The 27234-nt window shown below is 39.2% G+C and overlaps 1 protein-coding gene across 18 annotated transcripts in view; it reads right to left on the bottom strand.

The window, feature by feature from the left end:
* The window catches only part of HUWE1 (HECT, UBA and WWE domain containing E3 ubiquitin protein ligase 1), a 141612-nt gene that overhangs the window by 67282 nt on the left and 47096 nt on the right, over positions 1-27234 (bottom strand). For all 18 annotated transcript variants that reach the window (XM_059911631.1, XM_059911630.1, XM_059911626.1 and 15 more), the window contains 17 exons: positions 26094-26171; positions 25164-25211; positions 25015-25083; positions 24459-24558; positions 23061-23161; positions 22615-22765; positions 22349-22476; positions 21651-21791; positions 21333-21438; positions 19948-20073; positions 19322-19423; positions 18784-18864; positions 8994-9100; positions 8274-8451; positions 7325-7416; positions 6478-6689; positions 356-413 (listed from right to left, as the gene is read on the bottom strand). In XM_059911631.1, coding sequence (XP_059767614.1) covers positions 356-413; positions 6478-6689; positions 7325-7416; positions 8274-8451; positions 8994-9100; positions 18784-18864; positions 19322-19423; positions 19948-20073; positions 21333-21438; positions 21651-21791; positions 22349-22476; positions 22615-22765; positions 23061-23161; positions 24459-24558; positions 25015-25083; positions 25164-25211; positions 26094-26171 — 1878 coding nt within the window. The remainder of the gene's footprint in view (positions 1-355; positions 414-6477; positions 6690-7324; positions 7417-8273; positions 8452-8993; positions 9101-18783; positions 18865-19321; positions 19424-19947; positions 20074-21332; positions 21439-21650; positions 21792-22348; positions 22477-22614; positions 22766-23060; positions 23162-24458; positions 24559-25014; positions 25084-25163; positions 25212-26093; positions 26172-27234) is intronic.

Genomic DNA, 27234 nt, shown 5'->3' on the forward strand with positions numbered 1-27234 from the left:
TATTATTATTATTGGTAAAAGAGAAGTTAATGGGAAAAAAATGGCAAGTAACGGGAAAAAAATATGTTGGGACACACTCAAGGAACATAATACTGGACTGGCCTAACAAAGCCCATTCTCCTCCTGTTTGGATTCCAAAGGGGAATCAACAGAAAATTGGGAATATTCAAAAAGGGACTGTTAGCTAATTTTTGGCAAATCACACAGAACAAGGTTTACACATCTTTCCCCGCTGCTCTCTGCACTTTAAGGGCCCCAGTGAAAATAAACACAAGTCATCAGACTATTTGGTAACCCCACACATTTTCCAGAAGAGCACACACCTTTACTCAGATTGCCCTACCATTAATCTTACCACATTAAGGATGTAATCCATGAGGGGAATAGGAATACGTTCCTCTGTACCAACAACCCTGTTAAGGGAGAAAAGAGTGAGTTTCACAGAAATTCACAATACCAGTGCAAAAGAACAAAGCGAAGAAAAGGAAACCGTGAAATTCTAGTCCTTTCTCTCAGTGAGACTTATAGCCTTTAGTATATAGCACAGAAAAAAAAAAAAAGAAGGAAAAAGAAAAGAGCTGAAATCAATTCTGAAGGTAGCTTTCCTAGCCTGAGTAGGTTGAGAGCACAAAAGGAAAAACCAAGCTTTCACAAACTCAGCACTTGTACATATCGCAAAAGAAATTATTCTATCTTAGGCAAACTATTGTAGGAGGAATTCATCAATATGAAAATGCTAAAAATAAGCAAGTTCAATTAAGAGACTATTTAAATATTTGCTTGAAGAAAGGAGCTAGGCAAAGAAACAAATACATAAACATCTTACCGTGTTCTTGCATCAGATTTAATGTTATAGAGAGCAGGAAATGGAATTTAATTTTGGTCAAGAATCCATGCTTAGATTGGTAAACCATTCAGAATAGTCAAAGTTGGTCAAAGATGAAGGCAACACCCAAGGCCTCCTTCTCTAACAACCTTTTCCTGAACTACCCAAAAATTGTGATCAGGTCCTTTTGCTTCAGGTGCTTCAATGATGCATTGAAGATAAGAAGGCTGCAATAATGCCATAGCTGCAGAAAATGCAGCCTTTAGACCAATGGCTACACCTTGGCTTTTGTAAGAAATAAACAGAGGGAAAAACTCCACAAAGTATATTGAAATGAAACAAAATCTACCTAAAACATAAACCCTAGAAAAGGACAAAACTTGAGTTGAATAAGGAACAGTTTAGATATAGGCCCTTGGGAGAAATTTGGGAGAAAAGGGCAGAGACAGAAGAAGGGAGAGGTAGGGGGAGAAGGCAGAAAAATTGGCAAGAAATAATTTCGTCTCTGAGCAAGATAAAATGTGAACAAAGATTTGCCAGGCATGGGGATGTGGCAGCAAAATGGAGACTAGGCAATAGGCAAAGAGAGTGGAGAGGCATGACGAACTGCTTTAGAGCTAAAATATCTCGAGCTAGGGGGCTTGGGTAGGATGTTGTGAACATGCTCAATGAAGAATCTGGGGAAGAACTTTGTACAAAGGGAGGACCTATATATAAGCCAGGAGTGAAATGATTCCATGGGAAGATTGCAAACCCTTCCCTGACTGTAAACTTCCTCTGCAGAATCACTGCCACATTTCCTGCTACTTACACCAATTATCCACCCCAGCCTGACTGCACCTCCCTGGGAAGAACTCAGAGATCCACCTCTACAGCTAAGAAGTACAGGTGTGGCTCTAAGCCCAGGGAGATACCTGCTCCTTTGCAGAAGCCAAATATAATGGTAAAGACCCAAAGCACCATCATGAAATGTACTTTCTTCATTTGCTAGATGGAAGTTGGAGAGAACAAGAGAGAAAACAAACCAGCAGTGGTTCTTAAACTCCAGTAATGAACTTGTTCAGTAACCACTTTTCTCCCCACCCTCATCTTTTTGGCTTCCAGGCTCAGGGCATCATATAGGAATAGTAAAAATGATCAACCTTCTTCAGGAGAAATCCCCCTACCACTGGTTTTAAGAAAAGTCATTCTAATCCTAACCTGATATGAAACTTTGACCCATAGCATCTTTGAAACAATGGAAGACTGCATTTCCATGAAGAATGAAACAAATTTATCTTAACTGTCAAATTAAAAACTGCTGCCTCTCCGCCTTCTCCAAAACAGACACACATTCCCAAACTTAATTTTAACTCTAGTCACTTTTACATGTGTATTTATGATGTTGGAGCCCTTAATCAGATGTAGAGGAGAAGGATTCCAATTGAGTGTCATAGTACACGGGTACAGGACAACAGATCTCATGTTTTGGGGTTTTTCGGTGGGGGGGGCGGGGTGGGGGCTGGAAAATCAGGTCTTTCTTCCCACTCCTGAGGAGACACAGCTGCCTTTGGCAAAAGAGCCCTCCCAGTGGGCCACGATTCAGGGAACAACTGTTTCTCTGCATGTGATGCCTTTAAGGCCCAGACAGTTGTTATTCAAGTTACAAAGACCACATGGATATATATAACCCATTTCTTTCAAGTTGTTCAGGGTAGGTGGTTAAGTTAGGCAAAATAAATGGAATCAATCACAAAAATAAACCATGGTGCCCCAACTGAAAACCTTGGTTACTTACTGGCAAGTATATTCACCCCCAGCAATATCAGTTTTGCCGAGCTCAAACAATTCAGAAGGCAGAAGAAAGAGGCCAAAAGACAAGTATTTAGAACTACTTGTGGTGAATGCCTTTGAATGTAGAACAGAACTCCATGTATTTGGGGTAGACTGTAATGCCTAAGTTTCCTTATTGCAGATTTGTAGCACAAAACCATGTGTCTCAAGATCAAATACAATCAATCATTTTATTCAATGCTAGCTGCTGATTTTGGGGACAAAACCAAGGGAAAAGAACACTGTCTTAGTCTGGAAAAAAGAAAAAAAAATAAGAAAACTCAAAACTTCGTCAACAGGTGAGTGGATAAATGCTGTAGTATATTCATACAATGGAATACTATTCAGCAACAAAAACAACATACTGATAGACACAACATGGATGAATCTCAAAAATACGCTATGCAACAAAAGCCAGAAACAAGAAAGTATATACATTAGATATGATATACATATAAGACTCCATTTATTCTATTTATACGATGTTCCAGAACAGGCAAACTTATTCTATGAATGACAGAAATAAGATAGGTAGCTGCCCCATTTTAGGGTAGGGAAATAGGAAATTTAAAATCTGTACCATTTACTGCATAGGAATTATATACCTCAATTAAAATTAATGGAAAAAATTTACTCATGTGTGTATTTAAGGCATTGGAAAACAGATGTGGGCATGGGAAACCAGAATTTGTTCGGGAGTCCCATTGAAGAATTTTGCGTTGGGTGGGGGAAGGATACAAACAAGACTTTTGGGGAGAGAGGTGGCACACACTGCAAATTTTTCGAAGCCACTTTCCCATATTGGCAGAAAGTACATAGCAACTCCCACCATAACAACTACCTGGGATAAGGAGATAAAAGAATTTTACCTTTAATAGACAGTGGCTTTCAAAACGTAGGTTGAGTTTAGATAGTCTTTTGTGTTCCCTTCCAGCTCTAATAATCCACGTAATGACCCAATTGAAGCTTGTGAAGGTGGCAGGAGTAGAAAAGTACATGTGTCAATATTTGTGAGATTCTTAGATATGTTATGCGAATGAGGTGCTGATGAACACCCAGACCATGCAAGATACAGAAGAACATCAATACCATGGAATAGCAACTATTAGAGTCCTTTGCAGCTTAGAAGCTACATATGACTAATACTATGATAGAGTATTAATGTTGTGGGTCTAGATTTTAACTATTTCTTCATTCTTGTTCATGTTTCATTAGGCCCAGCTCTCTTGGCATTTAAGACTCAGGGACTCCTTAATCTAATACTCTTGATTCATTTTATCAACTCACTAAATAAACAGTTATTGACTGATTACCTACTATATACAAAGTGATCGGGATACACTGTTGAATGAGACATTGTTCCTGCCTTGGAGAACTATGTAGATTAGTGGGGGAAACCATTAGAATATATAAATAATTTTAACAAAACTGTTGGAAGAACACAAAAGATCAACTTCCTATTTGGAGGTTAAAAAAAGTTCTTTTAAGAGTAAGACACTTGAGCTGGACTTGTAGGAATTTGGTAGATGGAAAAGAAGGAGATAAGAGGGCTTCCCTGGTGGCGCAGTGGTTGAGAGTCTGCCTGCCAATGCAGGGGACACGGGTTCGAGCCCTGGTCTGGGAAGATCCCACATGCCGTGGAGCGGCTGGGCCCGTGAGCCACAATTACTGAGCCTGTGCGTCTGGAGCCTGTGCTCCGCAACAAGAGAGGCCGCGATAGTGAGAGGCCAGACACCGCGATGAAGAGTGGCCCCCGCTTGCCACAACTAGAGAAAGCCCTTGCACAGAAACGAAGACCCAACACAGCCATAAATAAATTAATTTAAAAATAAAAGTAGCTGTAATATTTAAAAAAAAAAAAAAAAAGGAGATAAGATAATTTGAGGATGGGGGATAAATATGAATAGAATATACAGTGACTCATGATATTCCAAGAAAAGCATGCAGAGTGAAGACATATGAGGGCTTGAGAAAATGTCAATTTACCAAGGCAGCTTAAAATCTGGGCATGTTAGACAAAAGGTATTAAGAAATCCAGGTCGTGAATGGATAAAGAAGTTGTGGTACATATATACAGTGGAATATTATTCAGCCATAAAAAGGAACGAAATTGAGTCATTTGTTGAGACGTGGATGGATCTAGAGACTGTCATACAGAGTGAAGTAAGTCAGAAAGAGAAAAACAAATATCGTATATTAACGCATGTATGTGAAACCTAGAAAAATGGTACAGATGAACCAGTTTGCAGGGCAGAAGTTGAGACACAGATGTAGAGACCAAACGTATGGACACCAACGGGGGAAAACTGCGGTGGGGTGGGGATGGTGGTGTGCTGAATTGGGCGATTGGGATTGACATGTATACAGTGATGTGTATAAAACTGATGACTGATTAAAAAAAAAAAAAGAAATCCAGGTCGAAAAGTTATATCCAGACGAATGTACACAGCTTGACTCAAAACCACCACCACTACTAACATTCAAGAAATCCATCCCTAGTTTGTAGCCAGGAACGGGAATCCTATGCCAGCAGGATGGCTGACAATCAAGGATGTGGCAACGAAGCACTAAGATTCCGACTCCTTTGCAAATAAAGTCCTGCTTCCTTTTAGGGTATCCTCCTTTTCCAGAAAGAGAACATTTTTTTTGTGTGTGTGTGCACTTTTTATTGACACACAACATACAAGCAAAAGGTGCATAAACTTAAGTGAACAGCTTGACAGTTTTATACAAATTGAACTCACTATGTTACTACCAGCACTCTACAACACCTCCTCTCAGAAAGAGAACATTTTAATCAAAACAGAAGATGGTGCTAGATGAAGGCAGGGTTGCCTTCTCAGACAATGAAAATATATCTGCCCAAGAAAGCAACATACTTAAAACACAATGCCTCTCCCCTCCAAAAAATTCATACCAACAGGCTCATTACTTTCTAGAGTTCCAAGAGGGCATACCTGTTTTGGATTCTAGACCTTCGCTCCTGCTGTCTACTCCACCATAATCTTCTCTTAAGTCCCAAGCCACCCTTTGAGATGAGCTCAAACCCATTCATATCCACACCTAAAATGCTCATGCTTTTCTCAGAACTACTTCTATATATACACCAAAAGAGCACTTTAATATTAAAGACTGCATGACTGTCCAGAGGGATCATGCCCATTTCGAGCATGAAGGTGATTAAGAGTTACAGCTACAGCAGTTGCTTTTCATCCCTTGCATGCGAACACTGTAAGCTCGAAGAACCAGGTCTACCAGCAGTCTTTAAGCTCACCCCCATCCCCATCTCACCATCCAGGTAATCAATTTTCATGTAGAACAAACCTCAAATAAATACAAGGAAAATCTACTGTGTCTAGTTACAATCATATAGTACATTCCAAAGCCTTCTGATGTATCTGGAATGAACAGATGAAATAAACAAAAACAGAGACCGACCAATAACAAATCCCTGTAACTCTTAAGAACTTCTTAGGAGATAGGCTTCGAAAGTGCAACGTGTTTAATGTATGCTCACTTATAGAAAACAATCAAGCAGTCGATGACATGGAATACCAAATCAACAAAGGGAAATCCTCTGAAGAAGGCCTTTTAATTTGATATACTGAATTCTGATTCAATTTCATGAACAGCGTTTAAAAAAGAAAGCTTGCTAAAGCAACCAAAACAATTAAACACCAAAGCACAAACGACACACAAGGGTCAAAGAAAGATAAATTACAGACATTTAGGGCCGGAAGAACCTTATAGCTGGATCTAATCCAACTCCCTCATTTTTACAGATGAAAACAACATGCTCAAGATCACAAGGCTAGAGAACCTGTCTTGTGAACACTTACTGCTGATTAGGCTCAGTTTCATTCTGCTGGGTAGAATTAAAGCTCTGCATGGCCTGTACTTCCTCTTCCTCCTCATCCTCACTAGAGGCCTCTTCTGCAGCATGATTAGATCTTGGGGGAGGAGCAGTGGCAGTGCCATCTGCCTTCTGGATTGATGGCTTCTGACAGATGTATTTAGGGTCTCTTCCAAGGTTACAGATTTCTTCAAGTAACTGAAAGGCAAAGGAAACAAGATTACTTATTAGTAATTAAGGAATGGGGAGATGACTAACATTTTTGGAGCACTTTCTATGTGCTATATACAGAAGTGCCAAAACACTTTATATACATGTTATATACACTATTCCTGGAATATAGTCATTAATTTCATTTTACAAACAAGGAAACTGAAGTCCTATGAAGTTAAATAACTTCTTCAGTGTCACATGGCTGTTAAGTGACTGACTGACTGATGTGACTCCATGTTCTAATTCACCAACCACCAGTAACTCATTTACCAGTTTCAACAATCCTAAGGGGCAACTGGCAGGGCCAGTAAATATGGGGAAAAAAAAACCCCAAACAAAAACCAAGCAACAAAGATTAGAAAGGGTAATATGCTTTTACAAACAGAAGCTAAGCCTTGGCAACTTCTTAGTATCCTGTATAAGAAAGCAATACTTAAGTGACTTTTTTTGGGGGTGGGGTAAAGGACCAACCCAAGGACTTGGAGAAAATGAGGCAGACATAATCCTCTTATAGGCACAGTCTAAGAATCCAAATGACCTCCAGTAGGTCATGCCTTTTCCTAAAAACTCCCACTTCACTGCTCTCTCATGCCCATGGTCACAGCCGTATCACTTCCCACCTTGATGATCGCAGTCGTTGCATCTGTTTTGAGGGTTGGCTGATGTCTCATGAGCTCATCAACAGCACTCCCGAGGTTGGAGGCAGTATCCCCTTAAAGCCAAAAATGGAACTGTTAGAAAGACTGAAGAAAATAGAGCTTGGGCTATTTTTTTTTTTTTTGGTGCCAATATAAGGAGGAAAGAAGAAACTGAGCTGGTTGTTGTGATTTTCTAATGCCATGCTTTCTCAAACGAATTCACACCAACCTCTGCAACCAAATCACTGGGGAGGAGGAAAGAAATTTATCAGTCTAGTAAACACACTTTAAGGTAATCATGTATGCTAAATTCTACCCTAGTAATCTCTACTGTCAAGGTCTGAACTAGTATTGTAGCGTGAAGAGAGAACGAGAAACGAAAGAACCATAAACCATTAACCCTGACTGCCCCGGTAAAGAATGGCAGTGGCTAAAATGCTACAGTGGTGACAAAGCACAAAGCACATTTCTGAAAACTGGATTCTTTCTGGAACCCTTCCTTCTTGCTACGCCTCAATGATCTGGTCTCAAATACACTGAGAAGGAAATCTATTAATTTGTGACTATCTTAGGGACTTGGATATTAGAACAGAAGATTACCAGGATCTCCTGTTGCTGAAGACTAGATGGTGGACCTGAAAATCTACTGCTGGTTTTCTAATACCTATTTCTCACCAGCACTGTAACAGTACATTTAACAGTGAACTGTTGAGAAGCATGGAAATATTATAAGCAGAGGCTAAGGATGAAGTATTCTTTTCTCCCTGCAATAGACTATATGGTGATAATTCCCATTAAGCTTAGCACACCTAGCCAGAGACATGAAGTGAGGTCAAGGAAGAGTTTCCTTGCCAATTGGTGGCCTGATAATCACCTAACTCTCGGCACAACAGCCAACCAATTATTTATTTTAAGGCAAATCCTTACTTACCTAGAGGATCAGAACTCCTCCTCCTCCGCATGGCTGGGAGGTAATCTGGAGACAGAAGAACTTTGAAGAGACGTTCAAAAGGCTGACACTGTACAAATGACTGAAGACCTCGGGCATTCAAGCAGAGTGCACTGAATACATTTGGGAGAGAGCCAAGGACTTCACGGGTAGCAGGAACCTAGAGAGAAAATAAAGTGAGCTTGAAGACATCTGAAAGAGTCCAGGTACAGAGTTAGGAAACTTTGGCCAGGTGTACTACACAGAGAGATCAAAGGGATCTTGATGACCAGGTCCCAATGGTTTCTTTCTTTTTTAAAATACTTTTAATTTTACATTGGAGTATAGTTGATTAACAATGTTGTGATAGTTTGCAGGTGTACAGCAAAGTGCTTCAGTTATACATATACATGTATCTATTCTTTTTCAAATTCTTTTCCCATTTAGGTTGTTACAGAATATTGAGCAGAGTTCCCTGTGTTATACAGTAGGTCCTTATTGGTTATCCATTTTAAATACAGCAGTGTGTACATGTCAATCCCATACTCCCTAACTATCCCTTCCCCCCACCCTCCAATAGTTTCAATACTACATATAGAAAACAAAAGATAGGATTTTCATGCCATAAGACTGCTTTTCAAGTGTGTGTGTGTATATGTCTGTACATTTTATGGAAAGGGGTATGCATGGAGCATTCTTTACAGATCAGCAGAAAGGTCTCACGTCTTTGATCAGCAGTGCATGCAGCATGACATCTGTCAATCCATTGTCCTGGAGTGAGGAGAGCAATGATGGTTCTTGAAATACAAACACAGTCACCACTTCAGTAGCTAAAAAAAAGATGAAAAATATAAGAAACTGAGAGATTCTTCACAGGTATTAAAAGCAAAACTTCAAAGGCTCAAACAAAACAAAATAACAAAAAAAACCAAACCCAGAGCTCAATGTACAACAATTTAATCACGTGCATGTGCTTAGTAAAAGTTCTAATATTGCCCATCAGAGATTGATCACTATTAGGAATTTAGTGACTACTCTTCAAGATTTTTATGGGGCAATGTATAGGCATGACAGTTATAGTTAGTAATATTGTAATGAGTAGTGGAAATATGCTAAGAGAGTAGATTTCAGGTGCACTCATCACACAAAAAAGGGAAACTATGTGAGGAGATAATGCTTGACTGTAGAAATCATTTCACTATGTATAACAGATTATGTTGTACACCTTAAATATATAAAATTTAAGAAAAAATATATAAATAAAACCTGAAAATTTCAAGATTTTTATGAGCATATTTTGACAAGAATGAGGTTAACTTGTTTTTTCAATTGTAATATGCACCATATAATCTCCTTTATCTTTTCCATGTCACTACAACTCATTCAATTTGAATGGCTGCATACTGTTCTACTAAATACATGTACCACCATGTATATAAACCAGTCCATAATGGTGAGAATTGATAAACCTAAAAATATACCCTTTTTTGTCTGCTTAAGCAGGAAAAAAATGTAAGATGGTGGCGTGTGTTTGCTGGGTTAAAGTGAATGTAAACTTACTGATGAAAATGGACAAAATGTCTTCTAAAAAGCCCTTTCAGCAATTTAAAAATACCATCAGCAATGTTAAGAGTCCTTGGGTAGGGACTTCCCTGGTGGTGCAGTGGTTTAGAATCCTCCTGCCAATGCAGGGGACACGGGTTCGATCCCTGGTCCGGGAAGATCCCACATGCCGCGGAAAAAAAAGAGTCCTTGCGTATTAATCTGACCAATTTTTTTTTTAACATCTTTATTGGAGTATAATTGCTTTACAATGGTGTGTTACTTTCTGCTTTATAACAAAGTGAATCAGTTATACATATACATATGTTCCCATATCTCTTCCCTCTTGCCATCTCCCTCCCTCTCACCCTCCCTATCCCACCCCTCTAGGTGGTCACAAAGCACAGAGCTGATTTCTCTGTGCTATGTGGTTGCTTCCCACTAGCTATCTATTTTACGTTTGGTAGTGTATATATGTCCACGCCACTCTCTCACTTTGTCACAGCTTACCCTTCCCCCTCCCCATATCCTCAAGTCCATTCTCTAGTAGGTCTGTGTCTTTATTCCCGTCTTGCCACTAGGTTCTTCATGACCTTTTTTTTCCCCTTAGATTCCATATATATATGTGTTAGCATACTGTATTTGTTTTTCTCTTTCTGACTTACTTCACTCTGTATGACAGACTCTAACTCCATCCACCTCACTACAAATACCTCCATTTCATTTCTTTTTATGGCTGAGTAATATTCCATTGTATATATGTGCCACATCTTCTTTATCCATTCATCTGTCCATGGACACTTAGGTTGCTTCCATGTCCTGGCTATTGTAAATAGAGCTGCAGTGAACATTTTGGTACATAACTCTTTTTGAATTATGGTTTTCTCAGGGTATATGCCCAGTAGTGGGATTGCTGGGTCGTATGGTAGTTCTATTTTTAGTGTTTTAAGGAACCTCCATACTGTTCTCCATAGTGGCTGTATCAATTTACATTCCCACCAACAGTGCAAGAGTGTTCCCTTTTCTCCACACCCTCTCCAGCATTTATTGACCAATTTTTGACAGTATATAGAATCGTGCCTTAAGACTACCATTAATGCAAATATGGGAAAAAGAATATGGAAAAAACTCTATGCAAGAGAAAACAGTACAGCATTAATGCATTCATTAAAAAGTAAACAAAAGAGAAACTAGAAAAAACAGAAGAAAGCAGAATTTAGTGAAACTGTAAGCAAAATGCACAAATAATTAAAACCAATTACCAGCCCTCTGAAAAGACTGAAAAAGCTTACAAACTTAAGGGAAATCTAATAAAGAGAGCAATATATATTAGCAATGAAAAAAAGAGATTTAACTGGATTCAGAACAAATAAAATTTTACAAACTGCATGTTAACAATGAAGTGCAATGCTTTTGTAAGAAAATGTCATAAAAATTGACTATCAAGAAATGATAGCAAAGCAGACTAGACCATTACAAGAATTTTTAAAAATACTACCAAGTAACAGAAAGGAACCAAGCCAACAATTTTAGACATGAGTGTTATTAAACCTTCTAGGAGCAATTAAAACAAGGCTTCCTGGGCTCCCCTGGTGGAGCAGTGGTTGAGAATCTGCCTGCCAATGCAGGGGACACGGGTTCGAGCCCTGGTCGGGGAGGATCCCACATGCCGCGGAGCAACTAGGCCCGTGAGCCACAATTGCTGAGCCTGTGCGTCTGGAGCCTGTGCTCCGCAACAAGAGAGGCCGCAATAGTGAGAGGCCCGCGCACCGCGATGAAGAGTGGCCCCCGCTTGCCACAACTAGAGAAAGCCCTCGCAGAGAAATGAAGACCCAACACAGCCATAAAAATAAAATAAATAAATAAATTTAAAAAAAAAAATCCCTTTCAGCAATTTAAAAATACCGTCAGCAATGTTAAGAGTCCTTGGGTAGGGACTTCCCTGGTGGTGCAGTGGTTTAGAATCCGCCTGTCAATGCAGGGGACACGGGCTGGATCCCTGGCCCGGGAAGACCCCACATGCCGTGGAGCAACTAAGCCCGTGTGCCAAAACTACTGAGCCCACGTACCACAACTACTGAAGCCCGCGTACCACAACGAAGAGTAGCCCCTGCTCGCTGCAACTAGAGAAAGCCTGCACACAGCAATGAAGACCCAAAACAACCAAACCCCTCCGCCAAAAAACCCACAAAAAACAAAAAAATAAGTAAATTTATAAAATAAATAAATACATCCTGGTAAAGTTTGTGAACTTCAAGGGTAAAGAGAAAATGAAGTTACCTACAAAGGAACAAGAACCAGTTTAACAACATGGTTATTTACAATATGTAACATAAGACAGTGGAGAAATGTCCACAAACTTCTTAAAGAAAAGGAAGTATAACACCCTAAAAATTACCCAAAGATGTACTCCAACAAAATTAAAAAATGCATCAAAGAGAGGGAAAGCCAAGGGTTACTAAAAAGAAAACAAAGAGAATGCTGAAAAAGAAGTGAAGTAAAGGCAAGCTAAAGGTCTTATTTTGTCCATTTTGGCAGAGGATAGAACAAGAAATTTTAAAAGTTTAGATGTCGATAAAACAATATAAGGATAACAATTACAAAAAAAGGAGTAAGAAAATTAATTTAAGATTCAGAATATGAAAAAAGCACCAAGAATTTAGAGCCTCAGGCTTTTGTCCTGCAAATAATTTACCTAACCAAGTGACCTTGGTTTTCAAGACTGTTTAGGGTACTTGGAATAGGACATAAAAGCAGAGGGACATACCTTTGTTGAGTAGAAAATCCAGTAAAAAGGGGATTTCATTTATATTATGGATGGCAATCATACGTGATAGAGCCTGCTGGAGAGTTGCTGCTTTCCACCCCTTGACTGCGTCACTCTTGATAAAGGATGGGACTTAAGAGTCAGCTCAACTTGAGAGCTGACTGTAGTCATTTTGGCACTGGAGAACACACTTCAATAAAGGTATGCCCATTTTCCATATGTTTATAGATTCCTGGGTGGTAGCTAATGGCCTCACTGTTTATTTCTGGTCAATGGGCTCAAAGTAATTATCCCATTCAGGATCATGCCCTATGGGGCCTTCCACATTGGGGATATATTGCTGCTCAGACTTTGCATATTACAATTAAAGTTTCGTGTCTCAACTCATGCTAAGGCCACCACAGAAGAAGTTCATTTTAATGCCACAGCTGACTAACTTGCTCACACTTTTTAAATAAGCTCAGATATTATTCCCTGTCCTTGGTTCAGTGGGTCCATGAGATGTCCAGTCACCGCAGTCCCCAGACCCTTAAATACGGGCTAAATACCATGGCATCCCCATGACACTGGCCTTAGCCCAAACTATGGCCTCTCAATGTGATCTTTGTGTCCTGTCCTGTCATTGGCATTATGGCCAATGGAAATCCATACCAAGGAATGAACACCCCTTCTCTGACTGGCAAATTCATTTTGTTAAGCCAATGCCTCAATATGCTGGTGCAAATTGCTATGCCCTCAACAAAGATTGATTGTTAAGACAGGCCTGCTCTTGGTTTATCCTTCCTGCCATGCTACTGCTAACAATAGTATTATTATAGGCCTCACAAAACGTTAGTTCCCTTTGGGCTTCCTGGTAACACTGCCTCTGATGAGGGTACATATTTTACTGCTCATTCAGTCTGGACATGGGCTGTAAAAACAAGGCATCACTTGAGCTTCCAATCTGTCTTAATGTCGGCAGATAGCAGGCCTAACAGAGAAACATAATGGCCTACTCAAGGACGCTCTCTTAAATTTACAAAATGGACGATGGTCTCCTAAATGGGTCTCTCTTTTGCCCACTTTCTTATTCTGAACTCTTAACCTTTTAACTCATAGGGCATCCTAACGAAACACAATGAGGACCTCTCCATTCCCTTTTCTGGCCACAAAAGGGGACACTCCCCATATATGAATCTATGATCCCGAAGAAAATCCCCCGTCACTTAAAGACCCCTTCCCTTTTTGATCATGGTGCAATCTGTAGACTGGCACTTACAAGAGAGTGGATAATAGACTGGGATTCACCGGAAATTGAGGGCCCTCACACTCCCAAACAGACTATTCTGTATGCCATGAGAAAGGTCTCTGCCAAAGACCTTGCCCAATATACTGGGTTGGCGAAAAAGTTCATTGTTTTTTTTCCGTTAAGATGGCTCTAGTAGCTTAGCTGTCTTTAACTTCATTCGAAACAATTTTGTTAGACTGTATTGTGACAGCTGTCCTATCAGCATGCATTAAAAAAAAACCTTATCAAAATTGGTGAATTTTTGTGTAGCCTTTTTAATATTGAAGATGGGAGAAAAAAAGCAATGTTTTCGGCATATTATGCTTTATTATTTCAAGAAAGGTAAAAACGCAACTGAAATGCAAAAAAAGATTTGTGCAGTTTATGGAGAAGGTGCCATGACTGATTGAACGTGTCAAAAGTGGTTTGCAAAGTTTCATGCTGGAGATTTCTCGCTGGAGAATGCTCCATGGTCGGGTAGACCAGTTGAAGTTGATAGAGATCAAATCGAGACATTAATTGAGAACAATCAATGTTATACCACACAGGAGATAGCCAACACACTCAAAATATCCAAATCAAGCACTGACATTCATTTGCACCAGCTTGGTTATGTGAATCGCTTTGATGTTTGGGTTCCACATAAGTTAAGCGAAAAAAACAATTCTTGGGCTTCCCTGGTGGCACAGTGGTTAAGAATCCTCCTGCCAATGCAGGGGACACAGGTTCGTGCCCTGGTCCGGGAAGATCCCACATGCTGCGGAGCAACTAAGCTCGTGCGCCACAACTACTGAGCCTGCGCACCTAGAGCCCGTGCTCTGCAACAAGGGAAGCCACTGCAATGAGAAACCCGCGCATCGCAACGAAGAGTAGCCCCCGCTCACCGCAACTAGAGAAAGCCCGTGCGCAGCAGCAAAGACCCAACACAGCCAAAAATAAAATAAATAAAATAAATAAAATTAAAAAAAAAAACACAATTCTTGACTGTATTTCTGCATGCGATTCTGTAGTTAAACAAAAATGTTCCGTTTTTAAACAAATTGTGACAGGCGATGAAAGTGGACATTGTACAATAATGTGGAACGGAAGAGGTAGTGGGGTAAGCGAAATGAACCACCACCAACCACACCAAAGACCGGTCTTCACCCAAAGAAGGTGATGTTGTGTATATGGTGGGATTGGAAGGGAGTCTTCTATTATGAGCTCCTTCCGGAAAACCAAACGATTGATTCCAACAAGTACTGCTCTCAATTACACCAACTGAAAGCAGCACTCGACGAAAAGCGTCTGGAATTAGTCAACAGAAAACGCATAATCTTCCATCAGGATAATGCAAGACTGCATGTTTCTTTGATGATCAGGCAAAAATTGTTACAGCTTGGCTGGTTCTGATTCATCCGCTGTATTCACCAGATATTGCACCTTCGGATTTATTTCGGTCTTTACAAAATTCTGTTAATGGAAAATTTCGGTTCTCTGGAAGACTGTAAAAGGTACCTGGAACAGTTCTTTGCTCAAAAAGATAAAATGTTTTGGGAAGATGGAATTATGAAGTTGCCTGAAAAATGGCAGAAGGTAGTGGAACAAAAGGGTGAATACGTTGTTCAAAAAAGTTCTTGGTGAAAATGAAAAATGCATCTTTTATTTTTACTTAAAAACTGAAGTAACTTTTTGGCTAACCCAATAGTTTTAAAGGTTCGCTAACTGGAGATCCCTCTTTGCAGGAAATGGAGGTCTTGGTGCCTGGCTGGGCCCACGTCTACAACTTTATGGTTCTTCCAAAGAGGAAAGGAAGATCTTAAATTAGTTCCCAGTACCAACACTCTTAAATAGGATGCTAGCTCTGAATCCATGCTATTACGGAGATACTGACTGAGAAACCACTACATAATCTGGGATAACAATGCCCGTGGCCCCTATAATATATAGGCACCTCTAGCATGCCAAGGCCCGGAGACCACAGGTTTGAAAATATTATGCAACATTCTAGCATAATATTATGCCAGACTCTGGTTGGCCTGGCAATGCCTCATTTGGCTGGCTTGGGTCTTGGATTCTACCACTCCAGCTCAATGCCAAAGTCCTTGGGCCCTTTCTTGTCTATGCTGTGACTTCACTTGTTTGGGGTATTCAATCAGTCCACAGTTTTCCTGTAAGAAATTACGTTATAACTCCTGGGGACAAAGGAATACTGATATTCAGTCACTTCTCTAAGTACTTCTCCAATGTATAAAACTTTCCATCAAAGTTTTGGGGCTAGGCCAGGACTCCCATCAACCCAGCATCCTAGATAACTTAGACATTCAGCATAATTGATAGTCCTAGCCTCGATGCTGACACCCTCAAATGTTAACTGCTCCCATATCTGCTGCTATACCACTCATCACAACTCCATGGCCCCATGAGCTGATTTCCCCTCATCGGACAGTCTCATACTTCACTCTCCATTATTCCCCTATCACTACCCCACATTTCCTTCTTCCTCAACTTGATGGACAATATTTTTTGTAATAGTAACAGAGAATGTCACCTGAGCACTAAACCTCCAGCAATGTTACCAGGTGCCCCAGGAGAGGCAACCACTTATACAAATAACTCTTGCTGCTCTGGAGGTCTTCAATATTCATACTGACTACCTGTCACCCTCTCCAGTTAAGCAGTCCACAATAACCATGTTGGTACTAGTGTCAGCTAGGCTAGGAACAAAGCATATGCAGACTTGAACAGATTAAAATGTGCCAAGGCTAAGACAGGAGGTGAGAGAGAAGAAAAGGCAGTTGAGGAAGTTAAAGGGGACACAACTGGGTATAAAAGTGGGGTAGAAGAGCCAGAGGTAGGATATGAGAGGAGTCAGAATCTTTATTTGGTGGGTTTTAGCATGGAATTGTTGCAACAGGACACCACAACCTCACCAGGTGCTTCCTCACTGACTTCCCCTTCATGCCCTCCCCCTAGGCTCCCCTATCAACTGGCTACAAAAGGGAGCACTGGGACATCTTTTTACCTATTATATTGGGCCTCATCACCAGCTTTGGTGTAATAGGCACAAGGTGTTTAGGTGTTTTCAATTCTGTAACAGATTCATCTCATAGAGGCTACCCAGATAATGGCATAACTCCTGGCCGACCACATAAACCAAACAACTCAGGTCTTAGAAGCCCTTAATGAGGGACAAAGCAATCTACTTGCTATGACAATTGATAATACATTACATTAAACTACCTACTGGTATTTCGAAGTGGAGCTTGTGCCTTAAAGGGGACCTCGTATTGCATGTGGGTTAATAATATAGGAAACATATCCAGAATAGTTCAACAAATAAAATAACAAACCAAAACAGCCAATTATATTACTAAAATACTCCAAGAGATTCTCAGACCCCCATTAATTTCTTTTCCTGGCCATCTCCTTCTGCCTGGGGTGAAAGGCTCTACACTATTATTTATGGAGCTAAAATAATTGCCGGACTAATTACTTTGGGTTGGCTTTGCAAATCTGGTCCCTTTCAAGTACAAGTTTATTTACAGGGAACCTGGGAGGTTGTTATGCTAATTCAAATGCCAGGGATGAATCAAGACTTTAAAGAAGGAATTGTGACCTACACTGACGTTTGCTTTTATGCTCTAAGTCTCATTTACTGCTTCCTTCATCATCCTGAGAGGGCTCACCTGCTCCCCACCCCAACCCACAAGCACATGTATCCTCTTGCTGCCTTTTAAACTTCCCCTTTATAAATAAAGGCCTGTACACTTGCTTTTCTCTGTTCTGGGGCTTTCTCCCAAAGAGAGCCATCCCTCCCTGTCCCTTGACCTGGGACTTCTCCAACTGTGTAACAAATCCTTTTTTGATCATACCAAAGGACTACTGTCAGGAGTTTTTCCACCTGAAACTAACCTTGGGAGGGAGCCTCTCCATGTCAAAATGGAGTTGCTGTAACACAAGGGAACACTTCCTCAACCTGATCAAGAGGAACAAAACATTCAACACAAAATCTTCTGCTAGCCTCAAACTTTTTTTTTTTTTTTGGCTAACCTCAAACTTAATGGTGAAATACTGACTGAATGCTTTCCCCTCTGAGTTTAGGAACAAAAAATAAAATAAAATAAAAAGCATTTAGCAGAGTCACAGGATACAAAGGTAATATACAAAAAAAACCCTAAATTGCTTCGGCAAGGCAGTTAATCATCTGAGTCTGTAGTAGCCAAAACCTCTCCCTCCAGACACCCAAAGTATTAAAATATGTGTGCTACTGGTACAAGGAGGGTTTCTCTATTTCTACACCTCCCACTAAATTCCTTTACAGTTTTAAGGAGAATTCTAGAAGCATATATATCTTGTGTATTGTCCTGAATATGTATGGCACTCAATAAATGCCAGTTAATAAATATGAGGTTTTAACAACAGCAATACTCAAAGTAGTGGTGATGTCAAAATGCAAGGACATTTTCTATAAGTAACTACAGAGTACCCACAAGTTCCAAAACAATTTTCTCCAGTAAGAAACAATTTTCTATACTACAGCTTACAGGTCTGACATTCAATTCTGAGAATGGAAACCATTCTGATTGGGCTTTTTAGACCAAGGTTAGGGACTAACCACTGAATAAAGACATGTTTCCTATCACACCTGCAATGTAAGCATAGCACAAAAATCCAAGTGTACAATAATACTATTGATTACAAATGATTCACAATAATACACTGCAAAAAAGAGTTCTGTAGTGTAGTAGTTATCACATTTGCCTGACACAATACACTGCAAATGGATATTTATTTGAAACTGGACTCTGACCTTTCTCTATTTCATCACCAACTAGAAAGACACATAATCACACAGTGGACAAATGTGGATAGTAAAATTCTACAAGGATATAAAACACACAGAGAACACTGCTAGGTTATTCCAGCTTGGTATGAACAAATTCAACTCCACTTACCTAGGAGAAAAAGTGATGGGCCATAATATTCTGCATTGCTGATGATGTGTTTCAGGGAGGTAGGCAGAGAACCATCCATCACTAAGAGAAAAGCAAACATCAAGAAGAATATGATCAGTCCAGTAGTAGTTTGATGGGTGGGGATGATGGATCAATATATTACATATACCGCACGGTGGCAAAGTCTATGTTGATTCCAATTTAATGGCCTCCACTTGTCTCCTCCTAAAATTCTATTATTTATTCCTTGTCCATGCAATAACCTTTTAACAGTAGGTCAAAGAATAAAAGAATACAGACACTGAGAGACAGAGTGGGGTAGCAGACTGGAAGTGAACACAGATTCAAAAGCTGAAAAAGGAAAAAAAATAGGTGAATCATTATTAAAATAGTTGAACGAACAATCCTTAGGTCTAGGAAAAGTGACACTAAAGGACTAAAAGCTATTCAAAATGGCATGGCCTTTTCCTAAAAAGTATGAAAAGGACCAATTTTTGAGAGTCAAACACCCCTCCAGAAAGTATCTAGAATCAAATACCATGTCGTATGCCATCCGAGAAAGCAGGGTCTTGAATGGCCTTCTTGAGGAAATTCAACATGGATTTCAGAAGTGCGGCTCGTTGTGGAATACACTGGACTCCTGGCAAGGGAGAAAGAGGATTATACTGGTTCACCATTATGTACAATGAGCAGGTACATAAAACAAATTTTTAGGAGATCCACATGCACTATAGCAACACTAGTAGACATGCGAAGTGAAATCTCTGGATGTTGGGAAGAACATTTACCTAAGCTTTAAAACTGGAAAAAATAAATCACCAAGGACTACACAAAACCTATACTAAAATTAAAAGTCTAAAGTAAAAAAGAAAAATTACAAAGTAAAAAGATTAACTCTGATCCTCAGTTACTATTTTGAATATTATCTGCCCTCAAACATGGATGTTTTGATAAAATAATCAATGTGTGAATAGTTGGAAAACTATAAAATGCTATGAAATAAATGTTAATACGAGAAAATGAATACCAGAATGGCAAAGTAACAGTCACAGTCATAAGAAGCAAACCTCCAAATGTACTGCTTAAGCTCCCCCAAAGCACCTTGCTTCACTAGTTTAGTAATTCAATCACTGTTATCGGCTGTGTCTCTCTATGTCTACATACCAGGACGAGGGCCAGGGCCAGAGGAGATGCTAGTGCTGCTGGAACTTGATGCCCTTAATTCAACATCCAGACGGTGCTCCACAGAGATGGATGAGCCGGGACTACTTTCCATAGTCACATCTGCAACTAAAGTAAAAGTTATGATAAAGAAATTAGTTAGAATAAAAGGCACCACCAAAGAGAAGGTTATTTGAGAACAATTTTTTTCTGTAAGGTGAGATGAATGATATCAAAATGGAAGATTAGAATATTGAAACCCAAAATGAAAATACAGTTGGCCTTTGAACAACACAAACGTTGGGGCCCCAACCCTCCATATAGTCAAAAATCTGCATATAACTTTACAGTCAACCCTACATATCCGAGGTTCCACATCTGTGGATTCAACCAACTGTGGATTTTTCTTCTAATCTTTTTTATACATATACAAACATACATACATGTGCCTACTTATACACAGGAAACACAAACTCATGGTTTTGTAACCTGCTTTTCAGTGAATATACAATTTTCTCTACGAGTATATCATAATCACCAGGATTAGTTTTTAAAAATGTAGATTTCCTGGTCTTACTTACTAAATCAAGCATTGCACTAAATCTTTATTTTAGCAAGCACTTTAATTTATTCTTATGCTTACTAAAGTTTGACAAACACTGATTTATAGTGAACAGTGAGTCTTTAAATTGTCTTCTACACCACCACATTTAGGATATGTCACATTTTAATCAACACTCAGGACCACATGACCACACCCATTACCTCAAATGCCAAGTCACCCACTGTAGACTAGAGATAGAAATTGGGTAAAGGGGCTTCTAGGAGCAGCAATGCACACAGTTAATTGTGTTCGGGAAAAAAAGGAATGAAAACTTAGGGATATTTAGTGTAAAGAATGAAAGCATTATAAAAATTCTAATACCTTTATTATTAGCATGATAACAGATATATGTAATGACATCCTGGGTCAAGATAAGATTAAATTCTAAGAAAGCTGTTTTGTGGAAGTTTTTTTATTTTTGGTACTATTAAGAGCTATGAACTGGGGGAAGTTTTAAAAATGGACTCACCTGATGCACCCCAAGATTAAGAATACCTGGTCTTCTATCTTTCAGATTTTATGATTTAAAACTTATTCCCTACCAACAACTTTTTCACCTCTCCCTTTCCTTCTCAAAATGGCCAGATAGTTTCACAGGGTCCCATTTTAGTGTCTACATTCTCCTTATCTTTCCCTAACACATATTTAAACACTTACGATATACATATCAGGCACTACTGGAGATTACAGCAGTGAACAAAACAGTATCCTGATCTCACGGAGCTTACACTTTATTGGGAAAAAAGAAGATAATGAACCAATACTTATAGTAACTGTTAATTACCATCCATATCAGTTTCCATTTCTTCTCCTTCTTGTGTAGTACTGGGTCTCTGGATCTTTGGCTTGATCACAAAAGGACATTCTTTTCGGCACAAATCTACTTCATGCTACGATCAAGGGGAAAACAGTAAGATAATCCTACATAAATAACAGAGATTAAAAACAATTATAACAAAAGAATATCACAGGCAGATTACAGAACTGGTTTCTAAAAACAAGAGGGATAAAATGGCTCTTTAGGGTTATAAGGATAGTTCCTAGGCTCAGCTCTCACTACATACAAGTATATGCAAAATGCTCCAAAGTGCTCCTCGTATACCTCAAGTCTATAAATGAAGATAGAAAGTCCACTATGGGATTGAAAAGCTGCCATGTCCAGATTGGTGATGAGGTCAACCACTCTGACAGCTCTGGTGACAAATGTTATCTGGTCCTGTTCATCACCAAGAAACTTTATGACCTATTAGGGAGAGAAAAAGGTAAAACCAATCAAATGAAAAGACACAAAGCTGTAAATAATGTGCTCTTCTGGAAACATGCAGTCTAGGGTTTCAGGGAGGCAGTATGGTATAGGAGGAAAAAAATATATGTTTGATTTTTGGTGCTTGCCAAATGATAGCTCTATCACTTCTGAGACTCAACCTCCTGAGGTAATAGGGACATAGATTACCTTTCAGGATTAAATAAAATATTCAGGGAGAAAAGAGCTGGTGCCCAGTGCCCAGCACATGGCAAAGCCTATCATGCCTAAGGTCATGATAAGATGTGGCAATATCTTAATTAGTACCCAGGGCCTCCTATCACATCATGCTGGACTATGAGCAATTCTTAATAATGGAAATAGCTGCTCTTAAAAGTTGTTAATGAGATAACTAGAAGGCCAAACTTGAGAAATTAAGTATAACATTTTCTGGGTAAGCTTTCTTATGCTAACTGTTCTCACTGTAAACCATTCACAACTCTGTAACCTCTTAGTTGATTTCCCCACAAATGTATTTTTTAAAACAAGTAGAGCACCTTCAATAAGGCTTCCATCATTCCACAGGAGACCAAGGCTTCGCCACCAGCATCGTAGCTGGCCAGATGATATAAAAAAGAGAAGAGAGCAGTGGCAAACTGGTGAGGGTACGGATCCATGGAAGGATCTACAAGGGAAGTGGAGAGAGGGAGAGAAAGAGCAAGCTCAGAATTTGGTGTTAAGTTGGCAGGATGTTAAACAAAGGCAGACAAAGCAAAGGGTAGGGTTCCTCTTGGTGGCTAGGACAATAACCACCAAAACTTACCAATCATGGCCTGGATACAGTTCCGCACAAGTACAGGCAAAAATCCATGGTAGGAGGCAGTTCCAGTACAGTCAATAATACTGCTGAGTTTGGGAGTTCTCTCCAAGTGGACAATTGATGTTAATGTTCGTAAAGAAGCAGCTTTAATCTCCTTTGAAAACAGAAAGTAAACATGGGGTGTGTTAAATAAGAAGTAGATGACTGAACCAAGTTGCTAATACCCACTCTAAAATTTAAGTCATTCTACTGGTAATTGCCTGGAGTAGATGGAGGTCTGTTGAGAATAACATTGAAAATCCTGCGTTTGTTAAATTTGCAGCGAAATATCCAAAGAGGAAAGGGCTAAGCGTCCCTCTTGGGGTTCATTTTAACCTCTGGGAAAAACCAAAAATCAGATAAATACATACGAGCCTGATATACACAGGAAAATATTAATAAATACTCACCATAAGCTGCTTATCTGTTATCTGAAGGACATCTACCAACTCTTCTATCAACCCATTATACAAGATACTGTTTGCAGACTCCTGCAAGGCATTGGAATACACTGCAAAAGGAGAAATAAACACTTTAGGCAAGAAGGCAGTGGTCAAGCCACTGCCCAATGACAAACCTTTTGGCACCTACTGGTTCTGGGGAAGGACTCCCTTCCCACCAGTACTGGAGGGCAGAATCACTGAATTCTAGGGGATTGGATCAAATATAGTGATAAGCTCTAAATACCCACCAAACTGACAGATTCTCCTATTAATGATATTGTCTTGGGCAAAGATTTTCAGGAATCAAAAGAGAATGAAGAATTAATATTCTATAACATCACTACTTGATAACGCTATTACACCCTGGACTTCCATTTTAGTCTCTTCATGTGTTTCTGTTTTACACTGGAAACACTTATACAAACTGTAAAGAACAGAATTTATGGACTATTGCAGACTAAATCAGAAACTTGTATGACACTGTAGTAAAACTTGAGAGAATGCATGTAATCCACTTCCAATAAATCCCACACAAAGGTAATACTGAACACAGTCTCCTGAAGTGCAAACTAATGGGATTTGAGCACATTCAGTTTTCAACAAACATTTCCTGGGTACCCACTAACATACCAGAAGTTATGCTAGGTATGTTATGCTAGGTATGAATATAAATAGAATAGTAGGAATTTCATTTCAAGGAACTCATAGTTTTAAAGAGTAGAAAAACAAGTAATTACATAATGAAGGATGGTAATATTAACAGGAGCTACCATTTTATACCTTCTATGTGCCTGGCCTGTGCTAGGTACTTTACACGTTTTCATTTAATCCTCAGATCAGCTTATAAAATACTTATTAAATGAGGAAACTGAGGCCAAAAGGATAAACAGGTGCCTAATAAACTGAAGTCAGGGTGAAAGCCCAGGACTGATTTCAAAACCAGTGTGCTTTCCACTATACCACCCTACGGTTAAAAGTAAAATGCACAGTACTGACTATTTAATGAATTTCAAAATTATACTCCCAAAGAAGAGGAAGATGAAATGGCAAGAGGAAAAATAGTGCCCAGAGGAAGACGACTATCTGAACACTCATAAAAAACAAAACAAAACAAAAAACCCCCGCCCAAATAAAGACTAAACCTATGTGATATATGTCAATCATATCCTCTTTCTGACCCAACATTAAGGAGCCCAAGGATGATGAATACAGTGAACACTAGGAATGCTGGCAATTTTACAATTTAACTTGCCACCTAGGTAACTACAATAAGCCCCACAGCAACAAAGACAGATGAAGTTCAAAGGAAATCAAGTCTAAACTGCCTAACCAGGGCCTGTTAATTATAGGGTGTTATTCTCTTACCTAATATAGATATTGCATGCAGCCTGGCCTGAACAGCTTGCAATCGCTTCCTGTGATTAGAAAAGCCATGGGCCAGCCGTATGTGTGTAAATAACAGCATCTGTAGAGACATAAGACCTAAATTAGGAAACCAATGGAAAAGGTGACTATACTTTCTGAGGGAGGGCTAAATCTTACTCATTGGGCTACTTGACATTTGGCAAGAGTTCTGATTGTTATTAATCAAATCAAATATTTGATCACCATTACAATGAGCGGAAAAAAATAACACAACTAAACGTTTTCTTCTTTGGTATCCAAAGTGTTGAGCTACCACCACTTATTAGATATTCATGGTGAATAAGGCTGCTTCTGTTTTCCTCAAAGTCTCACCAGGACCTAGGAAGTCAGTAAGTGTTGGCCTCATAAAAGATGAGGAAACTAAGGCCCACGGAGGCTAATTTGCCCACTGTCTGACTCCATTCTTTCTGCTCTGCTATATCCCAGCCCCAGCACATATCACTGATCTATATGGATAACAACCACACCCTTTAGATATTTTTAAGACATATCATACCTGCTTATCCTTAGGAATGCTGTACATTTTGGTAAGAGATTCCATGATTTCAGAAGGGCTTTCTGAAATCTACATTAGAAAAAAAACTGTTAGGAACAAAAAGTGAACCAAATGTTAAGAACTAACCCAGAGTCAAAGATTCCTCTTACCTTGTCAAGTTGCTCTATGTGAATATAATGTAGTGTGTTACTAGATGTCTGAAATTAAAAAGATAGGAGAGTTGTTAGGAGTCACTGTATACCTTAGCTTCCCCCTGCCATAGGACTGCAAGAGCTATCTGAAAAACAAGCTGTCACCTCCTAGGTTGAAGCCTCAACTGAATGCTCTCAAAAATCAAAATATTCTTTAGAATCCCCCCAAATGTTCATTTTATATATTTTCAGCAAAACTTCTTTGAAACCAATAGATTAAATATATAATGCACATAGCCAGATACATTTCATGTTCTTCCTTATCCCTTTTTAACCTGTATTGACTTAATACCTACAGCCTCTGTATTCACAGCAGAGTGAATCCATGAAAATGGTTTCTTTCTAAATATGCATTAGAGCTGTTCTCAAGGCACCAATAATCTAGAAAGATTATTTATTATTATTATATATTGTAAGTAGAAAGGAAAAAAAAAAGATCTTGTTCACTAGGCCACTTCTAAGCCAAAGTGAATTTTGGTATCTCCTCAAAGAATATGCAATGTCCAGATAATTGAAGCAGGACCTTGTAAGCAATACATAGACTTCTTGCAGGCTGGCTTAAGTAGAGAAAGTTCAGCCGATCACTACCTAGACTATTATACTAAACGGTGGAATTCTCAACTGAGACTGAGAAAAATACACCAGTCCTAACAGTGCCACATAAACAGAGTCCTGTCTTTTGGCAGTTCCAACATAAGTAAGATTCAAACCTATCAGAGCTGGGCAAACAATGAACACTTATTCCTGAGAAGCTGATGGATATATTTAGCTTGGAAGTGCAGCAAACGTAGCTCAACATCATTCCCTCTTTTTACTGAGGAGTCCTAGAAAAGTTGACCCCAGCTACGGATTACTGACTTTATTAGAACAAGTGTGAATGAGACTCACCCTTCTCTCGATTTTGACCTCGGCCCCAGGGTCTGCATAGAATTCAAAGTGTAGTGTAGTTGCACTGGGTGGGTATTTCTGTGTATAAAACACATGAAAAGAATGAGATACCATCTTCTCTTAAATCTTCCCTCGGACTTAGCCACTTGTCCAACTCAGTGTGACAGCAGAATGACCAGTGTCGTCAGCAGCTACAGTGCCTTCACTCCTTGTTTTAGCAGAGCTCAGATGTCTTGTAACAACACAGAATCAGGAGGGTGGAGCCCAGAGCTCCAAAAGCTTTCATATTCCTTACTGATAACTCAAGTTATCAGTTGCTCTTTCTTTCAAGAGATCAATTTTGACTGCAGCTATTCTCAAGAGGAAAAAGAGAGGCAAGTCTGCCCCCAATAATTAATAAGAATCCAAGGATGAAGGACAAATACAAGGGTCTAGGTACCAGTTCGAGAATGGAAAAGAACACTCTTATGGAAATCTCAGTGAATATAATCGCCTTTTGAAATATTTTATTCAAACTATGCCTCATGGGCCTACCTTCATAATTCTTTAAATACTCCTTTCCATACCATCCTACATCATTTCTCATGATATCCAACTGCTTTTCTGCACAGGTAGATACCAAGTCAATATAAACCAGACCCTGACAACAATTCCTATTTAACTCTAGAAAAGCAACATGAAAAACAAAGTAAGACTGCAAGAGCATGCCCATTAAAGTGTACCTTTGATCCACAAGGACTCAGAGGCAAAGAATATACAAATCAATTTTCACTGCAAAGTAAAGGAGCTGTTACAGTGGAGGATTACTGGACTGAATGTCAATACTATGACATAGTATGAGTGTGTTTCATGTTTGGTAATTGCAATCATTGTTGCTTTTGTTGTGGTCATCCATGTACAATGCTTGGTGTCAGTCGATTTATCTCTTGTAAAAATAAAATACAGTGTGTGTGTGTGTGAAAAAAAAAAAAAAATAAATAAATAAATAAAGTCAAAAAAAAAAAAAAAAAAAAAAGTGTACCTTTGAAAGAAACCGGTAGCAGTGGTTGTCTCTGGGGATGGAGAATTATTGTATACCCCTTTATACTCTTAGAATTTTTTAACATGTATATGTATTACTTCCTTTCAAAGTACACAAAGT

This window comes from Balaenoptera ricei, chromosome X (genome assembly GCF_028023285.1).
Source record: "Balaenoptera ricei isolate mBalRic1 chromosome X, mBalRic1.hap2, whole genome shotgun sequence".
Classification (NCBI taxonomy): Eukaryota; Metazoa; Chordata; class Mammalia; order Artiodactyla; family Balaenopteridae; genus Balaenoptera; species Balaenoptera ricei.